At 46.1% G+C, this 15466-nt stretch overlaps 1 protein-coding gene across 10 annotated transcripts in view; it reads right to left on the bottom strand.

Moving 5' to 3' along the window:
- The window catches only part of SFXN5 (sideroflexin 5), a 150268-nt gene that overhangs the window by 115323 nt on the left and 19479 nt on the right, over nucleotides 1-15466 (bottom strand). The window contains exon 1 of one of the 10 annotated variants that reach the window (XM_061583712.1): nucleotides 11557-11683. The exons of the other annotated variants lie outside the window; for them this stretch is intronic. Within the exon in view, the coding sequence (XP_061439696.1) occupies nucleotides 11557-11654 (98 nt within the window). The 5' untranslated portion in view covers nucleotides 11655-11683. Of the gene's footprint in view, nucleotides 1-11556; nucleotides 11684-15466 lie in introns of those variants that run through there. 10 annotated transcript variants of the gene reach the window in all.

Here is a 15466-nt window from a genome sequence, read left to right on the forward strand (position 1 = left end):
CTGCCTGAGCTCTTGAAGCTAATTTACCATGCCTTTTCTGCTTTGACACATGCACCCAGCATTTTGCTCCAAAACGCTCTATGTGTTTTACCCTGGGTTTTCTTCCAGTCAGTTTCTCATATGGAGACATGCCTATTACTCTGTGCACAAGGCGGTTCTGAATGTAAGCAGTGTACAGAATACATTCACCCCAATAGGTGTTATTCATATCTGCATCAGCCAGCATGGCTCTCATTGAATCCTGCAGTGACCGGTTCCTCCTCTCTGCAGTTCCGTTGGAGGATGGGCTGAAGGGAGCAGTGAGACTTTGTATTATTCCCTTCTTTTCCAAATATGTTTTAAATGAATGACTGGTAAATTCCCCACCTTGATCTGATTTGATATTTTTGATTACAACCCCATATTGTGTCTCTGTCCTCTGTATAAATGCCTTCAATTTATCTTCTGCTTCACTTTTCTTTTTCAATAAGAATACATGTGTAAATATGGAAAAATCATCTACAATCACTAAATAAAATCTTGCCCCACCTTTTGAGCACTGGAAAGGTCCAGCCAAATCCACATGTATGAGCTGATAGGGTTTAGTGGTAGTACTTTCACAGCTCTTATTTACAGGAGTCACAGTCATTTTTGTTTTATAGCATACCTCACATTCATCCACATGCTCACAATGTGTTAGTTCCAAATCTTGACTATGCTTTGGAGTATTTTTCACTTTCTCAAAATGTGCGTGCCCTAATTTTCTGTGCCATTCATGTATACAGTTTTCGTGTTTGGTTTTATTTACTCCTATCCAGGCACACGTGGGTTTATCAAGCTTGCTCTCTACCATAAACATTTGGTTCTGTAATTTTCCTTGCATACAGATTTCACCATCTTTTCTCACAAAACATCTATCCCCTTCAAATGTAATTTTACAACCTATTTGAGCTAGTTTTCTTACCGATAGAATGTTATATTTTAAACCAGAAACTAATAACACATCTGTCAATATAGTTCCCAAATTACTTAACTTGAGCGTGCCTCTTGCAATTGCATCCTGAGTCGATCCATCAGCCAGATAAATCTTCTCCTGCACTGGCTTTGATGTGTAAAATAAACTAGAGTCTGTGATCAGGCAATTAGACGCCCGCTGTCTAACAGCCATTTAGAGTTAATTAGTTTATTGTCCTCCTTAGTAATAAAGTTCACGCTTGTTCTCTGACGTCCAAAGTCCCTGTTATTTCTCTTCTTACTAAAACAATGTCTCTGTATATGTCCTCGGGACCCACAAAAATAACATACTTTATTCTCTTGCCTGTTTCTTTGATATTGATGTTGTTGCACAGCCTCAGTCTCTTTTAATTCAGTCTTCTTACTCTCTTGTCTCCTATTCCATTCTTGTTGAAGTTTTTGTTCTACAAAGTCCAAATTTAAAGTTCCGTCTGGTAAAGTTTCTAAGCTCGAGACCAACACATCCCAGTTTCGATCAAATGAAGATAACAGTATATAGACCATCTGAATGTCACTATGATGCACTCCTCTTTCTTGAAGTTCAGCAAATAATCTACGAAATTCAGCCAGATGCTCTGTCATAGTCACTTCATCTGTAAAACGCATCTGATAAAGTTTCCGTGCTAAACACAGCCGGCTCCCTGCGGTTTGCTGCACATGAGCGGCCCTTAGCTTCTCCCACATTTGATTAGCTGTCGGCTCATTACTCACCAGCAACAGTTGAGAATCAGACAGCCCCAGAGTAATAAAAGCCTTCGCTTTCTCATCTTTCTTCGTCCACGCTGCTGAAGGAGCTGCCGGAGGGGGATTTTCTACGACATCATTCAAATCTTCTTTAATCAGAACTGCTCTCATTCTCCATTTCCAGCTGGAGTAGTTTACAGCATTCAGTCTCTCCATCGGCATCCCGGATGACAGGTTTTCAGCCATGTTGTCCACTCATTACTTGCCTCTTTCTTGCACTTTCTTTTCTCTGCAGCAACGTCACTTGAACCCCTTACTTTGTATGATAAGCTGGGCCCATAACCCCTGTCGGTGTGTGCGTATAGAGATCATACAAGTAAGAAATTCTAGAGACGCATAGATCAGTAAATAAGCCAGGCCAGGCAAGTTTCTTGTAAGAGTCTTTACTGACAGAATTCTACAGCACAGTTCTCTCTCTCCAAACTACTTTCCCCCACACCAGAGCTTCTGCAAGTTCCTTCTTATCTACTTGCCAACCAGCTGCTGACCTTGACAAAGCTGGCGCTCTGTTCTGCTCTGCTTAACCCGTTTATTGCAGGTTTCCTTCTCTCACTAAAAATCCCTGTCTGTGAGTCTCATAGCTTGCTTTACTGAACAACAGTTCAGACCCCATGAGCATATATGTGACATAAAGATTTTTTTGTTCCAATATGTATAACTTTACACTTGCTCATATTAAATTGCATTTGCCATTTTACAGCCCGTTCACTCAGTTTGCAGAGGTCCTTTTATGTTTACCACCCTGGGCTCCTTCAGGAGGAAGCGTAGAATATAAATTCAACAAATAATAATTATAATTATAATTATTTCTCACTGAACAAGTGGCATTTGGTTAAACAACCATCACAAACAACAATCACACTGCAAAAAAGGAGCTGCTGGTCTATCTGTCAAAAAGGGTTACTAATCATTTGCAGAGATGATGGGATGTTTATTGAAAAGACAAATTAAGAGATTCATCATTTTGTTTTGCTACAGAAACTTGTTCGCAGAGTTCAGTTTTCTGTTAGAAGCCAGTGATATTACTCAGCAAGTCATATAAGCAGGTTTGGATTGTATATTCAGGTTTTTGAAAATGCCATCTCAAGAGGCAGAAAATACCTCCTGGCAAAGACAGTTTTTGCCCTGTGCACTCTGGTGTATCACGGGACATGGGAGGGCTTTTCGGAGAATCCCAGCAGGAAGTGCCAGAGGAGAGCATAGCATGTCCATCTTCTGGCCCATCCCAGATGAGAAGCAGTGAAAGCATCACGCTGGGGGACCAAGTAAGTGATTTCAGGGTGGGGGAGTAGAGAATGGGACTGTCAAGATAGGAGGGAGGGAGTGAATGATAGTAGGATAAATAGTAGGAAACGGGAGTGGACCTTCTCCCACAGGAGGCTGTGATGGGCACCAAATTAGATGGCTTTAAAAAGAGGATTAGACAAATTCATGGAGGAGAACAAGGCTGTCAGTGGTTAGTAGCCATGATGGCTATGCTCTGACCCAAGGCCAGAGGCAGCATGCTTCTGAGTATCAGCTGATGGAAACCACAGGAGGCGAGAGTGCTCTGGTGCTCAGGTTCTGCTTGAGGGCTTCTCTTCGGGCAATCTGGCTGGCCACTGTGGGAGCAGGGTGCTGGACTAGATGGGCCATTGGCCTGATCCAGCTATAGGGCTCTTCTTAGGGACTGAGAAACATCAGGAAGAACCACCAGTTATCTATTGCCCTTCTGCCTACACACGGAGCAGAAAAATCTTGCAAGATGGATGGACTGGGGTGGGGAGAGGCATCACAACATCTAGGACTTACATCTAGACTCACATCTAGGACCAGCCACATCCCTGTCCGTTTTATATTCTCATCACTCATCTCTCAGCCTGCAAAAGCTGGTCCATGTTCTTCCCTCTTGAAAGCCACTTGAAGTCTGCATGGACCCAGAGAACACCACTCTCTGGTGCCATTGCTATAGTAAGATTGACATGCTTCTACTCTCTGCATGCACGCCTTAATTTTTCTGTCAGTTTTATTACCCTGAAAATAAATACCCTGTAAAGCTCCAACAAGAGCGGTGCCTCTTTCCTTTCTTTTGGAAACTGCATCAACATCCTGGCAACTGTTTTTTTCCCTTCCCTCGTGAGAAGGCCCACAAGGCCATCAGCCCACCCCCTGTAATGCAAACAGCCAGCAAACCCACCCAGCCCAGCGTAAGCAGGGAGCAAGTTGTCCACTGAAAGGCCCCTGCAGAGCAAACACCTCCAAGTGACCTGGTGACAGCCAGAGCACACAATCCAGGAGAGGCAAAGAGGAGCCACTCAAGGCACGGGGCACGCAAGGCTCCTCTGCCTCCACAGCATCAGACTTATGGAGCATATGAACCGCTCAGGAAACAGGGAAGAGCAACTGTCTGAGCAGCGCGAGAGGGAAGAGAAGACAAACAGAATACATCCCGTTCCCTTCTGCTCTTGGGCACAGCAGCCTCTCCACTCACTCCACCACCACAGCCCCTGCTGCGTGTTAGCAGAAATCTGTCCAAGGAAATGTCACATGGACTAAATTAGCTCCACAAAAATATCTGCTGATCTCCTCAGCTACCCCAACACAGTTTCATTACAAGCAATTAAAAGCCTAATTTAAGCCCTGCCAGGACGTAGGCAGAGCTTCCGCCTGCACAGGGGAACTTGATCAGTTCAGAAAGTTCAAAGTTTTGCAGTGTCAGAGCTAGAAGGGAGAAAGATGGCAGTTTCAGATTCAGAAATATGTCTTTAAGGGATAACACAAGTGAAAGGGGGGGAGACAGACTTATATTTGTGAGAGGATAGCAGGGTCAGCCAGACCAAGCCAGAAGGCCTCCCCGCACCAGCTCAGGATCCCATCTAATGGCGCAATCCCAAATAGCCCCCAAACAGACCTGATTCTTGGGAGATTGCAATCTTTGAAATTAAACATTTGGTATACAATGGGCCTCCTGTAGGATGCACACCTTAACGTGGTGAGGGGGTTTGAGAGTGTTGAAGAAGCTGAGAGCAATGCCGTCAGGAGTCTAGACCAAGAGGCTAGACTCCTAGCAGGGGCACCCAAGGCAGAATGGTCACAGCTGAGACACCAGACTAAGATGCATCCAAATTCAGAGGGAGGCAATGGTAAACCACCTCTGAATACCTCTTACCACGAAAACCCTATGGATAAAGTATCCAAAATGCAACATGAGATAGTGCTGGAAGATGAGACCCCCAGGTCAGAAGGCACTCACGGAGCTACTGGGGAAGAACAAAGGACAAGTACGAGTAACGCTGTGACTAATGACGCAGCTGGGTCAAAGCCGAAAGGAAGCCCAGAGGCTGATGCACACAGATGCGAAAGGAGAGTCCGGAGTTGTATGACGCATACAATAGGAACATGGAATGTGAGAAGCATGAACCAGGGAAAGTTAGAAATTGTCAAGCAAGAAATGGAGCGTGTCAACATTACAATACTTGGCGTGAGTGAATAAAAATGGATGGGAATGGGACACTTTCAGTCAGGCAACTACAAAATATTTCTGCAGGAAATGAGAAATCAAGAAGAAACGGGGTTGCTTTAATAGTGAGAAGTGACGTAGCAAAAGCAATTAGGAGCTACAACGCAAGGTCTGAGCGAGTGATATCAATGAGATTAAATGGGAAACCTATTAACATAACCATCATCCAAGTCTACACTCCAACATCAAACGCAGAAAAAGAGGAATTGGAGAGATTTTACGCAGAAGTACAGGAGGAAATTGATCACACACCAAAACAAGATATGATGATAATAATGGGGGACTGGAATGCAAAAGTAGGGAACAGAGAAGAACTAGGAATTGTGGGGAAATGGGGCTTAGGAGACAGAAATGAAGCAGGAGAAAGACTTATTGAATTCTGTGAAGCCAACAATTTGTTTATTGCAAACAAATTTTTGAGCAACCAAAAAGATGGCTGTACACATGGACATCATCAAATGGTCAATATAGGAATCAAATTGATTATATAATTGGTAGCAGAAGGTGGAGAAGTTCCATACTTTCTGCAAAAACAAGACCAGGAGCAGACTGCGGTACAGATCATGAACTGGTTATATCGAAAATTAGAGTAAAGCTAAAGAAGAACAAAGCAATCATAATATTTATTTATTTATTTATTGCACTTGTATACTGCCCCATAGCCGAAGCTCTCTGGGCAGTTTACAGCAATCAAAAACATTAAAACAAATATACAATTTAAAACAGATCTTATAAAAACAATTTAAAATACAATTTTAAAATTTAAAACAATATAAAAACAATTTAAAACACATGCTAAAATGCCTGGAAGAGGAAAATCTTGACCTGGCACCAAAAAGATAACAGTGTTGGCGCCAGGCGCACCTCATCAAGCATCATTCCAAAATTTGGGGGCCACCACTGAGAAGGCCCTCTCCCTTGTTGCCATTCTCCGAGCTTCCCTTGGAGTAGGCACCTGGAGGAGGGCCTTTGATCTTGAACGTAGTGTACGGGTGGGTTCGTATAGGGAGAGTCGTACCATCAGGTATTGTGGTCCCAAGCCGTGTAAGGCTTTATAGGTCAAAACCAGCACCTTGAACTGAGCTTGGAAACATACAGGTAGCCAATGCAAGCGGGCCAGAATCGGTTTTATATGTTCAGACCGTCTGGTCCCTGTTACCAATCTGCCCGCTGCATTTTACACAAGCTGCAGTTTCCAAACCGTCTTCAAAGGCAGCCCCACGTAGACTGCATTGCAGTAATCTAACTTGGAGGTTACCAGAGCATGGACAACTGAAGCCAGGTTATCCCTGTCCAGATAGGGATGTAGTTGGGCTACCGACCGAAGTTGGTAGAAGGCACTCCGTGCCACTGGGGCTACCTGAGCCTCAAGTGACAGAGATGGTTCTAGGAGAACCCCTAAGCTACGAACCTGCTCCTTCAGGGGGAGTGCAACCCCATGCAGAACAGGTTGGACATCCACCATCTGGTCAAAAGTACCACCCACTAGCAGCCTCTCAGTCTTGTCTGGATTGAGCCTCAGTTTATTAGCCCTCATCCAGTCCATTGTCGCAGCCAGGCACCGGTTCTGCACATTGACAGCCTCACCAGAAGAAGATGAAAAGGAGAAATAGAGCTGTGTGTCATCAGCATACTGATGGCAACGCCCTCCAAAGCTCCAGATGACCGCACCCAACGGTTTCATGTAGATGTTGAACAGCATGGGGGAAAGAACTGACCCCTGCAGAACCCCATACTGGAGAGTCCAGGGTGCCGAGCAGTGTTCCCCAAGCACCACCTTCTGGAGGTGACCTGCCAAGTAGGAGCGGAACCACCGCAATGCAGTACCTCCCAACTCAGCCAGTCTCCCCAGAAGGATACCATGGTCAATGGTATTGAAAGCCGCTGAGAGATCAAGGAGAATCAACAGAGTCACACTCCCCCTGTCTCTCTCCCGACAAAGGTCATGATACAGGGTGACCAAGGCTGTTTCCGTGCCAAAACCAGGCCTGAAACCCGACTGAAATGGATCCAGATAATCAGTCTCATCCAAGAGTGTCTGGAGCTGGCCTGCAACCACTCGTTCCAGGACCTTGCCCAGGAATGGAACATTTGCTACCGGCCTATAGTTATTAAGATTTCCTGGGTCCAGGGAGGGCCTCTTCAGGCGTGGTCTCACTTCCACCTCTTTCAGGCAGCCAGGGACTACCCCCTCTCGCAGAGAGGCATTAATCACCTCCCTGGCCCAGCCGAATATTCCATCCCTGCTAGCTTTTATTAGCCAAGAAGTGCAAGGATCCAGCACAGAAGTGGTTGCACAAACCTGTCCAAGCACCTTGTCAACGTCCTCAAGCTGCACCAACTGAAACTCATCCAAGAAATCGGGACAAGGCTGTGCTCTGGATACCTCGTTTGATTCACCTGCTATAACACTGGAGTCTAAGTCCTGGAGGATGCTAAAGGTTTTATCCTGGAAGTGCCTAGCAAATTCATTACAGCGGGCCTCAGATGGATCTACCATGTCCTTGGGGCCAGCGTGTAATAGTTCCCGGACAATTCTGAAGAGCTCCGCTGGGTGGCAGAGTGATAATTCGATAGTGGCAGCAAAATATTGGTTTTTTGCTGCCCTCACTGCCCCTAAATACAGCTTACCATAGGCACTTACCAGTGTATAATTGCATCCACTACGAGTTTGCATCCACTAGGAGTTTGCCTCCATCTGCACTCAAGTTGTCTCCTATATTTTTCTGGGGTATACCATGGAGCCATACGAGCTCTACACAGGAGAGGGCGCTCAGGAGCAATCATGTCAACCACCTGGGTCATTTCTGTATTCCACAGTTCAACCAGGGTTTCGGCAGGAGCGCCAGCCCTATCAGCCGGAAAACTCCCCAGAGCCCTTTGGAAACCATCCGGATCCATTAGTCTCTGGGGCCGGACCAACTTGATAGGTCCCCCACCCTTGCAGAGGGGAAAAGCCGCTGTAAGTCTAAACTTCAGCAAGCAGTGATGACAGATCACCAACTCCATGTCCAGATGCAAAAACCAAATCTAGAGTATGCCCTGCTACATGTGTTGGGCCAATGGCATACTGGGACAGTCCCATGGTTGTCATGGAGACCATGAAATCCTGAGCTGCCCCAGATAAGGTGGCCTCGGCATGGATGTTGACATCCCCCAGAACCAACAGTCTGGGGGATCTCAACAGTACACCCGAGACCACCTCCGTCAGCTCAGCTAGGGAGTCTGTTGGGCAGCGGGGTGGGCGGTACACCAACAGAATCCCCAGTCTGTCCCGCTGACCCAACATAAGGTGCAAACACTCCAGACCAGTAGTCACATGGACAGGGTGCCTGCAGAGGAAGGTGGAGCTCCTATAGACCACAGCAACCCCCCGTCCCCGACCCTCAGGTCTACCCTGATGCTGGACCAGGTACCATTTTATTTTATGCCAAAATAAAATTTAATTAACATCCCAGAAGAATATAAAAACCAAATAAGGAACAGAATTGAGGCTTTAAACTTAGTTGATAGAGAACCAGAAAAAGTATGGATTGAAGTCAGAGACATTATCAGGGAAGAATGCAAAAAGACAATACCACTCGTTAAAAAGAGAGAAAGACCTCAGTGGATGACTGAAGAAACTCTTAAAATGGTTAAAGAGAGAAGGAAAGCAAAAGCAAAAGGAGAAACACGGTTACAACCCTAAATGCAATAACACAACAAACACATAGGGACAAAGAGAACTATTACAATAGTTATTGTATAGAAATAGAAGATAATAAAAAGGTAGAACAAGAGCCCTATTCCAAAAGATTAGAGAAATTAAAGGGAAATTTAAACCAAGAGTAGGGATGTTGAATAATCAACAGAGGAATACACTGACCAAGATAAAATAAAAGATGGAATTTTGCACCAGGTGATGGGACTGGGAGTCCAACAACTTTAGGTGTGCCATAGGTTCTCCATCCCTGCCCAACATAGTAGAGAGGGAGAACGGCAGTGCACTTTGCACATCTAAATTGTGGTAGAAATGATCACTAACAACCTCACCAGTTTTATTGGCAATTATTTCCTTTGATCATTCTAGAATCAGCCCTCAAAAATGGGGAGGCCTGTACACCAGCAACCACAGAACAATCAGGAGGTAGGAAAAGGCTGAGCCGCTCACGGGAAGGAACCCTCTCCTCCCACCTCCGCCACAGCGTTTCTTGGGCAATGAACTTCTCCGTAATTTTTGTCAGTTTACATGCTGCAAAGTGCAATTATAACATAATGTAATACTTAGTGCCTACCACATAGTGAGGATTAATTAATGTTTGAGCAGCACCTTGGAGATGTAAAGTGCTAGTTAAGCACTAAAGCAGGCTCCCTGATGATGCTGGTTCTTAGTCACATTGATGCAGGAGAAAGAAACAGCCACTTTGTCTCTGTGTGGAAGCCACGTGGTCCAGAGAGCAGCGCAGAAGGCCCACGTGGCAGCTCCTCCTACAACTGCTCTGCAGGGAGGAGCGTTTATTATTGTAAATGTCCTGCCTCCAGGTTGCAAGGGCTCCCCACCCCACCACCAGGTGGAACACACACGCTGCCTGGCCACAGGTGGCAGCAATGCAGAGAAACAAAACATTCTCCAGCCACAGAGGCAGAACAGTCTACTCTCTTCCATCAGGAGGAAGCATCTCCATGATGCGGCTGCCTTGAGGGCAAATCTACATGCCTGTTCAGCACGGAATCCTGCACCAGGGAAGAGAAAGGATGTTCCCTGCAGGTCTCTCAGTGCCTCAACATTCATCACTGCAGTTTGTAAAGGGCAAATAAACACAGCAAGCTGCCTTCCAGTGGGTCAGGCTATTTGCCCGCCTCGCTCAGGACTCTCTCCTCTGCCTACAGTGGCACTTAGGCCAAGATCCTTGACAGCCCCTGCTATCTGGCAAGATGCCAGGGCGGGTACTGGGGACCTTCTGCATGCAAAGGATGAGCTCAACCACTGAGCTAAGGCCCCTCCCCAAAGTGGGTCTGTTTCCAAGCGACTTTGGCTTAGAGTTGAGTGGAAGGGGAATCAGCCCTGAACCAGGCACTGATGGGACCCAGAAACTCCTCATGACAGGGGGACCTCAGTGTATGGTGGCCTTACCCAGCATGCTCTAGCCCAGCAGCCTAGCCAGCCTTCCAAGCAGCAGGTCACAAGCTGGTCCCCCAAAACAGAACCATGCGGTGCTCCATTATCCTTGGCCAGCAATAAATGCCAGGCACAGGGAGAGGATCATGTTCACCCGGCTCTAGTTTACCTTCCTGAAGGCTCACAGAGTTTTCAGACCAAGCAAAGCCCTCTCCGCTGACATCATACCATTTCTTCAGCACACATTCCTGAAAACTGATTTCAGATTTCATTGGAGCTTGTGTTTTATAAATGAAGCTATCATCACTCAAAGCAGTTTATTTGCTGCGGTTCTGACGGGCAGGCATCCAAAGAGGGCTCACGGGGACCATCCAACCCATTTTAGCTTCCTGTTCTCAGATTAAGCCAATCAATTGTGGCAGAAGCAACAGAAAGTCACTGCCAGGTATGTTTTCAACCTGGTGTGGAGAGAACTGGACTCTTACATGCTCATAAATGGTCAGGGCAGGAGCCAAATTCTCTGCACAAAGGAAGGCTCCATAAGTGTTCCATCAACTTGGCAGGTGCTCACAGGCAGAAGAGAGTCTGGTAGGACTGCAAAATACTGAAGCACAACAGGAGAGCAACTTCCAGGAGAGCCAATGTGGTGTAGTGGTTAGAGTGTTGGATGGGGACCTCAGAGAGCAGGGTTCTAGTCTCTATTCAGCACCAGGGGACTGGAGGAGACCTACCCTAGGAGTGAGTCTCTGAGCATCTGGGTGCTTGCTGCTCGTGCCTCTGGTTGCTGCCTTTTGAGACAGCAGAAATCCCTGGTAAGTGCTGCAAGGACTGGGACCCCCTGCCTGCCTCCAGAGAGAAGCTGCAGGTAATCTGGGCGGGATATAGATCAAATAATAAATAAAGATGCTAACTTAGTGACCTTGAGCCAGTCACTATCCCTCAGCCTAACGTTCCTCACAGGGTAGTTGCGCGGATAAAAAAGGGAGAAGGCACTATGGGGCACTTCAGAGATTTGAACGTTTAAAAAGCACTGCAGAACATGTCTGCAGAAATGGAAACACTTTCCCGAAGGCTTGCCACAGAAGGGAAGCACCAGGGTGAGGAGTGGGGGGAGGGAGAGCTTTTGTGACTGACAGATCTACCTTCCAGGCAGAGGAAATGATTTTACTAGGACTCTCCAATCACAGTGCTTTAGGGGAGGGATATTGAAGTAATGTGTTACCTTGTTCTTGTACGTTCTGTGCTCTTTGCTAATTCTGCTAAAGATGCTTGCTTGGAAAATGCTGGACGTTCAAGTCCTTCTGTCTGTGCCGCATACATTCATGCCTGTCAGATCAACTTTGCCCCCAGCAGCAACAGGAGGGGTGCAGCAGCCAGACCATCTGCAGAGCAGTGACACTTTCTTGCTCTCTACTATTGCTCTGCATCTGCTGCTGCCTCTCCCTGTAAGGGGAAGAGAGCCATCAGCCCATCCCTGGAGGAAAGCCCATTCCCCCACTGATTGGCAGTGGCTGGCATCAGGGCCAAGATTCCGGGGTGGGGAGGGGAAGGACATTCCCAGGATAACACAGATGACCATAGGCTGGTGAAGGGGTTGTTTAAGTGTGCGTTTATTTTTATTTTTTATCTGCTGGAGAGTGGGGAATTTTTTTTGCTTTGTCTGCCAGGAGTTGCTATTATAGTCTATCATGTGCCTGAAAGAATGAATTTTGGACGGCTCTGGGTTAACAGAGGGGGAGCCCAATTCCACTGCTCTCAAGTAAAGTGAGATATGGCACTGGATCAAGGGCAAGCCAGTTGAGGGGAATTTGGTCCAGATAGCTGAAGTCTGGACTGTGGCACTGGCAGCTGCAGCCTGGGCTGTGTTCCACCTTTCCTCCAGACAAAGGTTTGGCAGGGGCTGCGCCAGCTTGTCCTGAGGTCTCTGGCTGCTGCTTGTCAATGCCAGGTTGGTCCACAATAAAATCTCTCTCATCCACGATTTAATCAAGGATGAGGATGCTGACTTGGCATATACAACCAAGACCTGGGAGGGAAAGCAGGGTGGGGTTAGCTTCTCCCAGTTATGCCTACCAGGGTACTTGGTTCAGCACCATGGTAGACTTGAGGACTAGGGAGGGGAGGTTATCATAGAATCATGGAGTTGGAAGGGGCCTATAAGGCCATGAAGTCCAACCCCCTGCTCAATGCAGGAATCCAAATCAAAGCATTCCCGACAGATGGCTGTCCAGCTGCCTCTTGAAGGCCTCCAGTGTCGGAGAGCCCACTACCTCTCTAGGTCATTGGTTCCACTGTTGTATGGCTCTAACAGTTAGGAAGTTTTTCCGGATGTCCAGTTGAAATCTGGCTTCCTGCAACTTGAGCCCATTATTCCATGTCCTGCACTCTGGGACAATCGAGAAGAGATCCTGACCCTCCTCTATGTGACAACCTTTCATGTACTTGAAGAGTGCTATCATATCTCCCCTCAGTCTTCTCTTCTCCAGGCTAAACATGCCCAGTTCTTTCAGTCTCTCCTCATAGGGCTTTGTTTCCAGTCCCCTGATCATCCTTGTTGCCCTCCTCTGAACCTGTTCCAGTTTGTCTGCATCCTTCTTAGTGCGGAGACCAGAACTGGACACAGAACTCAAAATGAGGCCTAACTAGTGCTGAATAGAGGGGAACTAATACTTCATGCAATTTGGAAACAATACTTCTATTAATGCAGCCTAATATAGCATTTGCCTTTTTTGCAGCCACATCGCACTGTTGGCTCATATTCAGCTTGTGATCAATGACAATTCCAAGATCCTTCTCGCATGTCGTACTGCTGAGCCAAGTATCCCCCATCTTATAACTGTGCAGTGTAGAACTTTGCATTTATCCCTGTTGAATTTCATTCTGTTGTTTTCAGCCCAATGCTCCAGCCTATCAAGGTCCCTTTGAATTTTGTTTCGGTCTTCCACAGTATTAGCTATGCCCCCCAATTTTGTATCATCTGCAAATTTGATAAGCCTGCTCTGTACATAAGAACATAAGAAGAGCCTGCTGGATCAGGCCAGTGGCCCATCTAGTCCAGCATCCTGTTCTCACAGCGGCCAAACAGGTGCCTGGGGGAAGCCTGCAAGCAGGACCCGAGTGCAAGAACACTCTCCCCTCCTGAGGCTTCCGGCAACTGGTTTTCAGAAGCATGCTGCCTCTGACTAGGGTGGCACAGCACAGCCATCATGGCTAGTAGCCATTGATAGCCCTGTCCTCCATGAATTTGTCTAATCTTCTTTTAAAGCCATCCAAGCTGGTGGCCATTACTGCATCTTGTGGGAGCAAATTCCATAGTTTAACTATGCGCTGAGTAAAGAAGTACTTCCTTTTGTCTGTCCTGAATCTTCCAACATTCAGCTTCTTTGAATGTCCACGAGTTCTAGTATTATGAGAGAGGGAGAAGAACTTTTCTCTATCCACTTTCTCAATGCCATGCATAATTTTATACACTTCTATCATGTCTCCTCTGACCCGCCTTTTCTCTAAACTAAAAAGCCCCAAATGCTGCAACCTTTCCTCGTAAGGGAGTCGCTCCATCCCCTTGATCATTCTGGTTGCCCTCTTCTGAACCTTTTCCAACTCTATAATATCCTTTTTGAGATGAGGCGACCAGAACTGTACACAGTATTCCAAATGCGGCCGCACCATAGATTTATACAACAGCATTATGATATCGGCTGTTTTATTTTCAATACCTTTCCTAATTATCCCTAGCATGGAATTTGCCTTTTTCACAGCTGCCGCACACTGGGTCGACATTTTCATCGTGCTGTCCACTACAACCCCGAGGTCTCTCTCCTGGTCGGTCACCGCCAGTTCAGACCCCATGAGCGTATATGTGAAATTAAGATGTTTTGCTCCAATATGCATAATTTTACACTTGTTGATATTGAATTGCATTTGCCATTTTTCTGCCCATTCACTCAGTTTGGAGAGGTCTTTTTGGAGCTCTTCGCAATCCCTTTTTGTTTTAACAACCCTGAACAATTTAGTGTCACCAGCAAACTTGGCCACTTCACCGCTCACTCCTAATTCTAGGTCATTAATGAACAAGTTGAAAAGTACAGGTCCCAATACTGATCCTTGAGGGACTCCACTTTCTACAGCCCTCCATTGGGAGAACTGTCCGCTTATTCCTACTCTCTGTTTTCTGCTTCTTAACCAATTTCTTATCCACAAGAGGACCTCTCCTCTTATTCCATGACTGCTAAGCTTCCTCAGAAGTCTTTGGTGAGGTACCCTGTCAAACGCTTTTTGAAAGTCTAAGTACACTATGTCCACTGGATCACCTCTATCTATATGCTTGTTGACACTCTCAAAGAATTCTAATAGGTTACTGAGACAGGACTTTCCCTTGCAGAAGCCATGCTGGCTCTGCTTCAGCAAGGCTTGTTCTTCTATGTGCTTAGTTAATCTAGCTTTAATAATACTTTCTACCAGTTTTCCAGGGGCAGAAGTTAAGCTAACTGGCCTGTAATTTCCGGGATCCCCTCTGGATCCCTTTTTGAAGATTGGCGTTACATTGGCCACTTTCCAGTCCTCAGGCACGGAGGAGGACCCAAGGGACAAGTTACATATTTTAGTTAGCAGATCAGCAATTTCACATTTGAGTTCTTTGAGAACTCTCGGGTGGATGCCATCCAGGCCCGGTGATTTGTCAGTTTTTATATTGTCCATTAAGCTTAGAACTTCCTCTCCCGTTACCACTATTTGTCTCAGTTCCTCAGAATCCCTTCCTGCAAATGTTAGTTCAGGTTCAGGGATCTGCCCTATATCTTCCAATGTGAAGACAGATGCAAAGAATTCATTTAGCTTCTCTGCAATCTCCTTATCGTTCTTTAGTACACCTTTGACTCCCTTATCATCCAAGGGTCCAATCGTCTCCCTAGATGGTCTCCTGCTTTGAATGTATTTATAGAATTTTTTGTTGTTGGTTTTTATGTTCTTAGCAATGTGCTCCTCCAATTCTTTTTTAGCATCCCTTATTGTCTTCTTGCATTTCTTTTGCCAGAGTTTGTGTTCTTTTTTATTTTCTTCATTTGGACAAGACTTCCATTTTTTGAAGGAAGACTTTTTGCCTCTAAGAGCTTCCTTGACTTTGCTCGTTAACC

This window comes from Rhineura floridana, chromosome 9 (genome assembly GCF_030035675.1).
Source record: "Rhineura floridana isolate rRhiFlo1 chromosome 9, rRhiFlo1.hap2, whole genome shotgun sequence".
Taxonomy (NCBI): domain Eukaryota; kingdom Metazoa; phylum Chordata; class Lepidosauria; order Squamata; family Rhineuridae; genus Rhineura; species Rhineura floridana.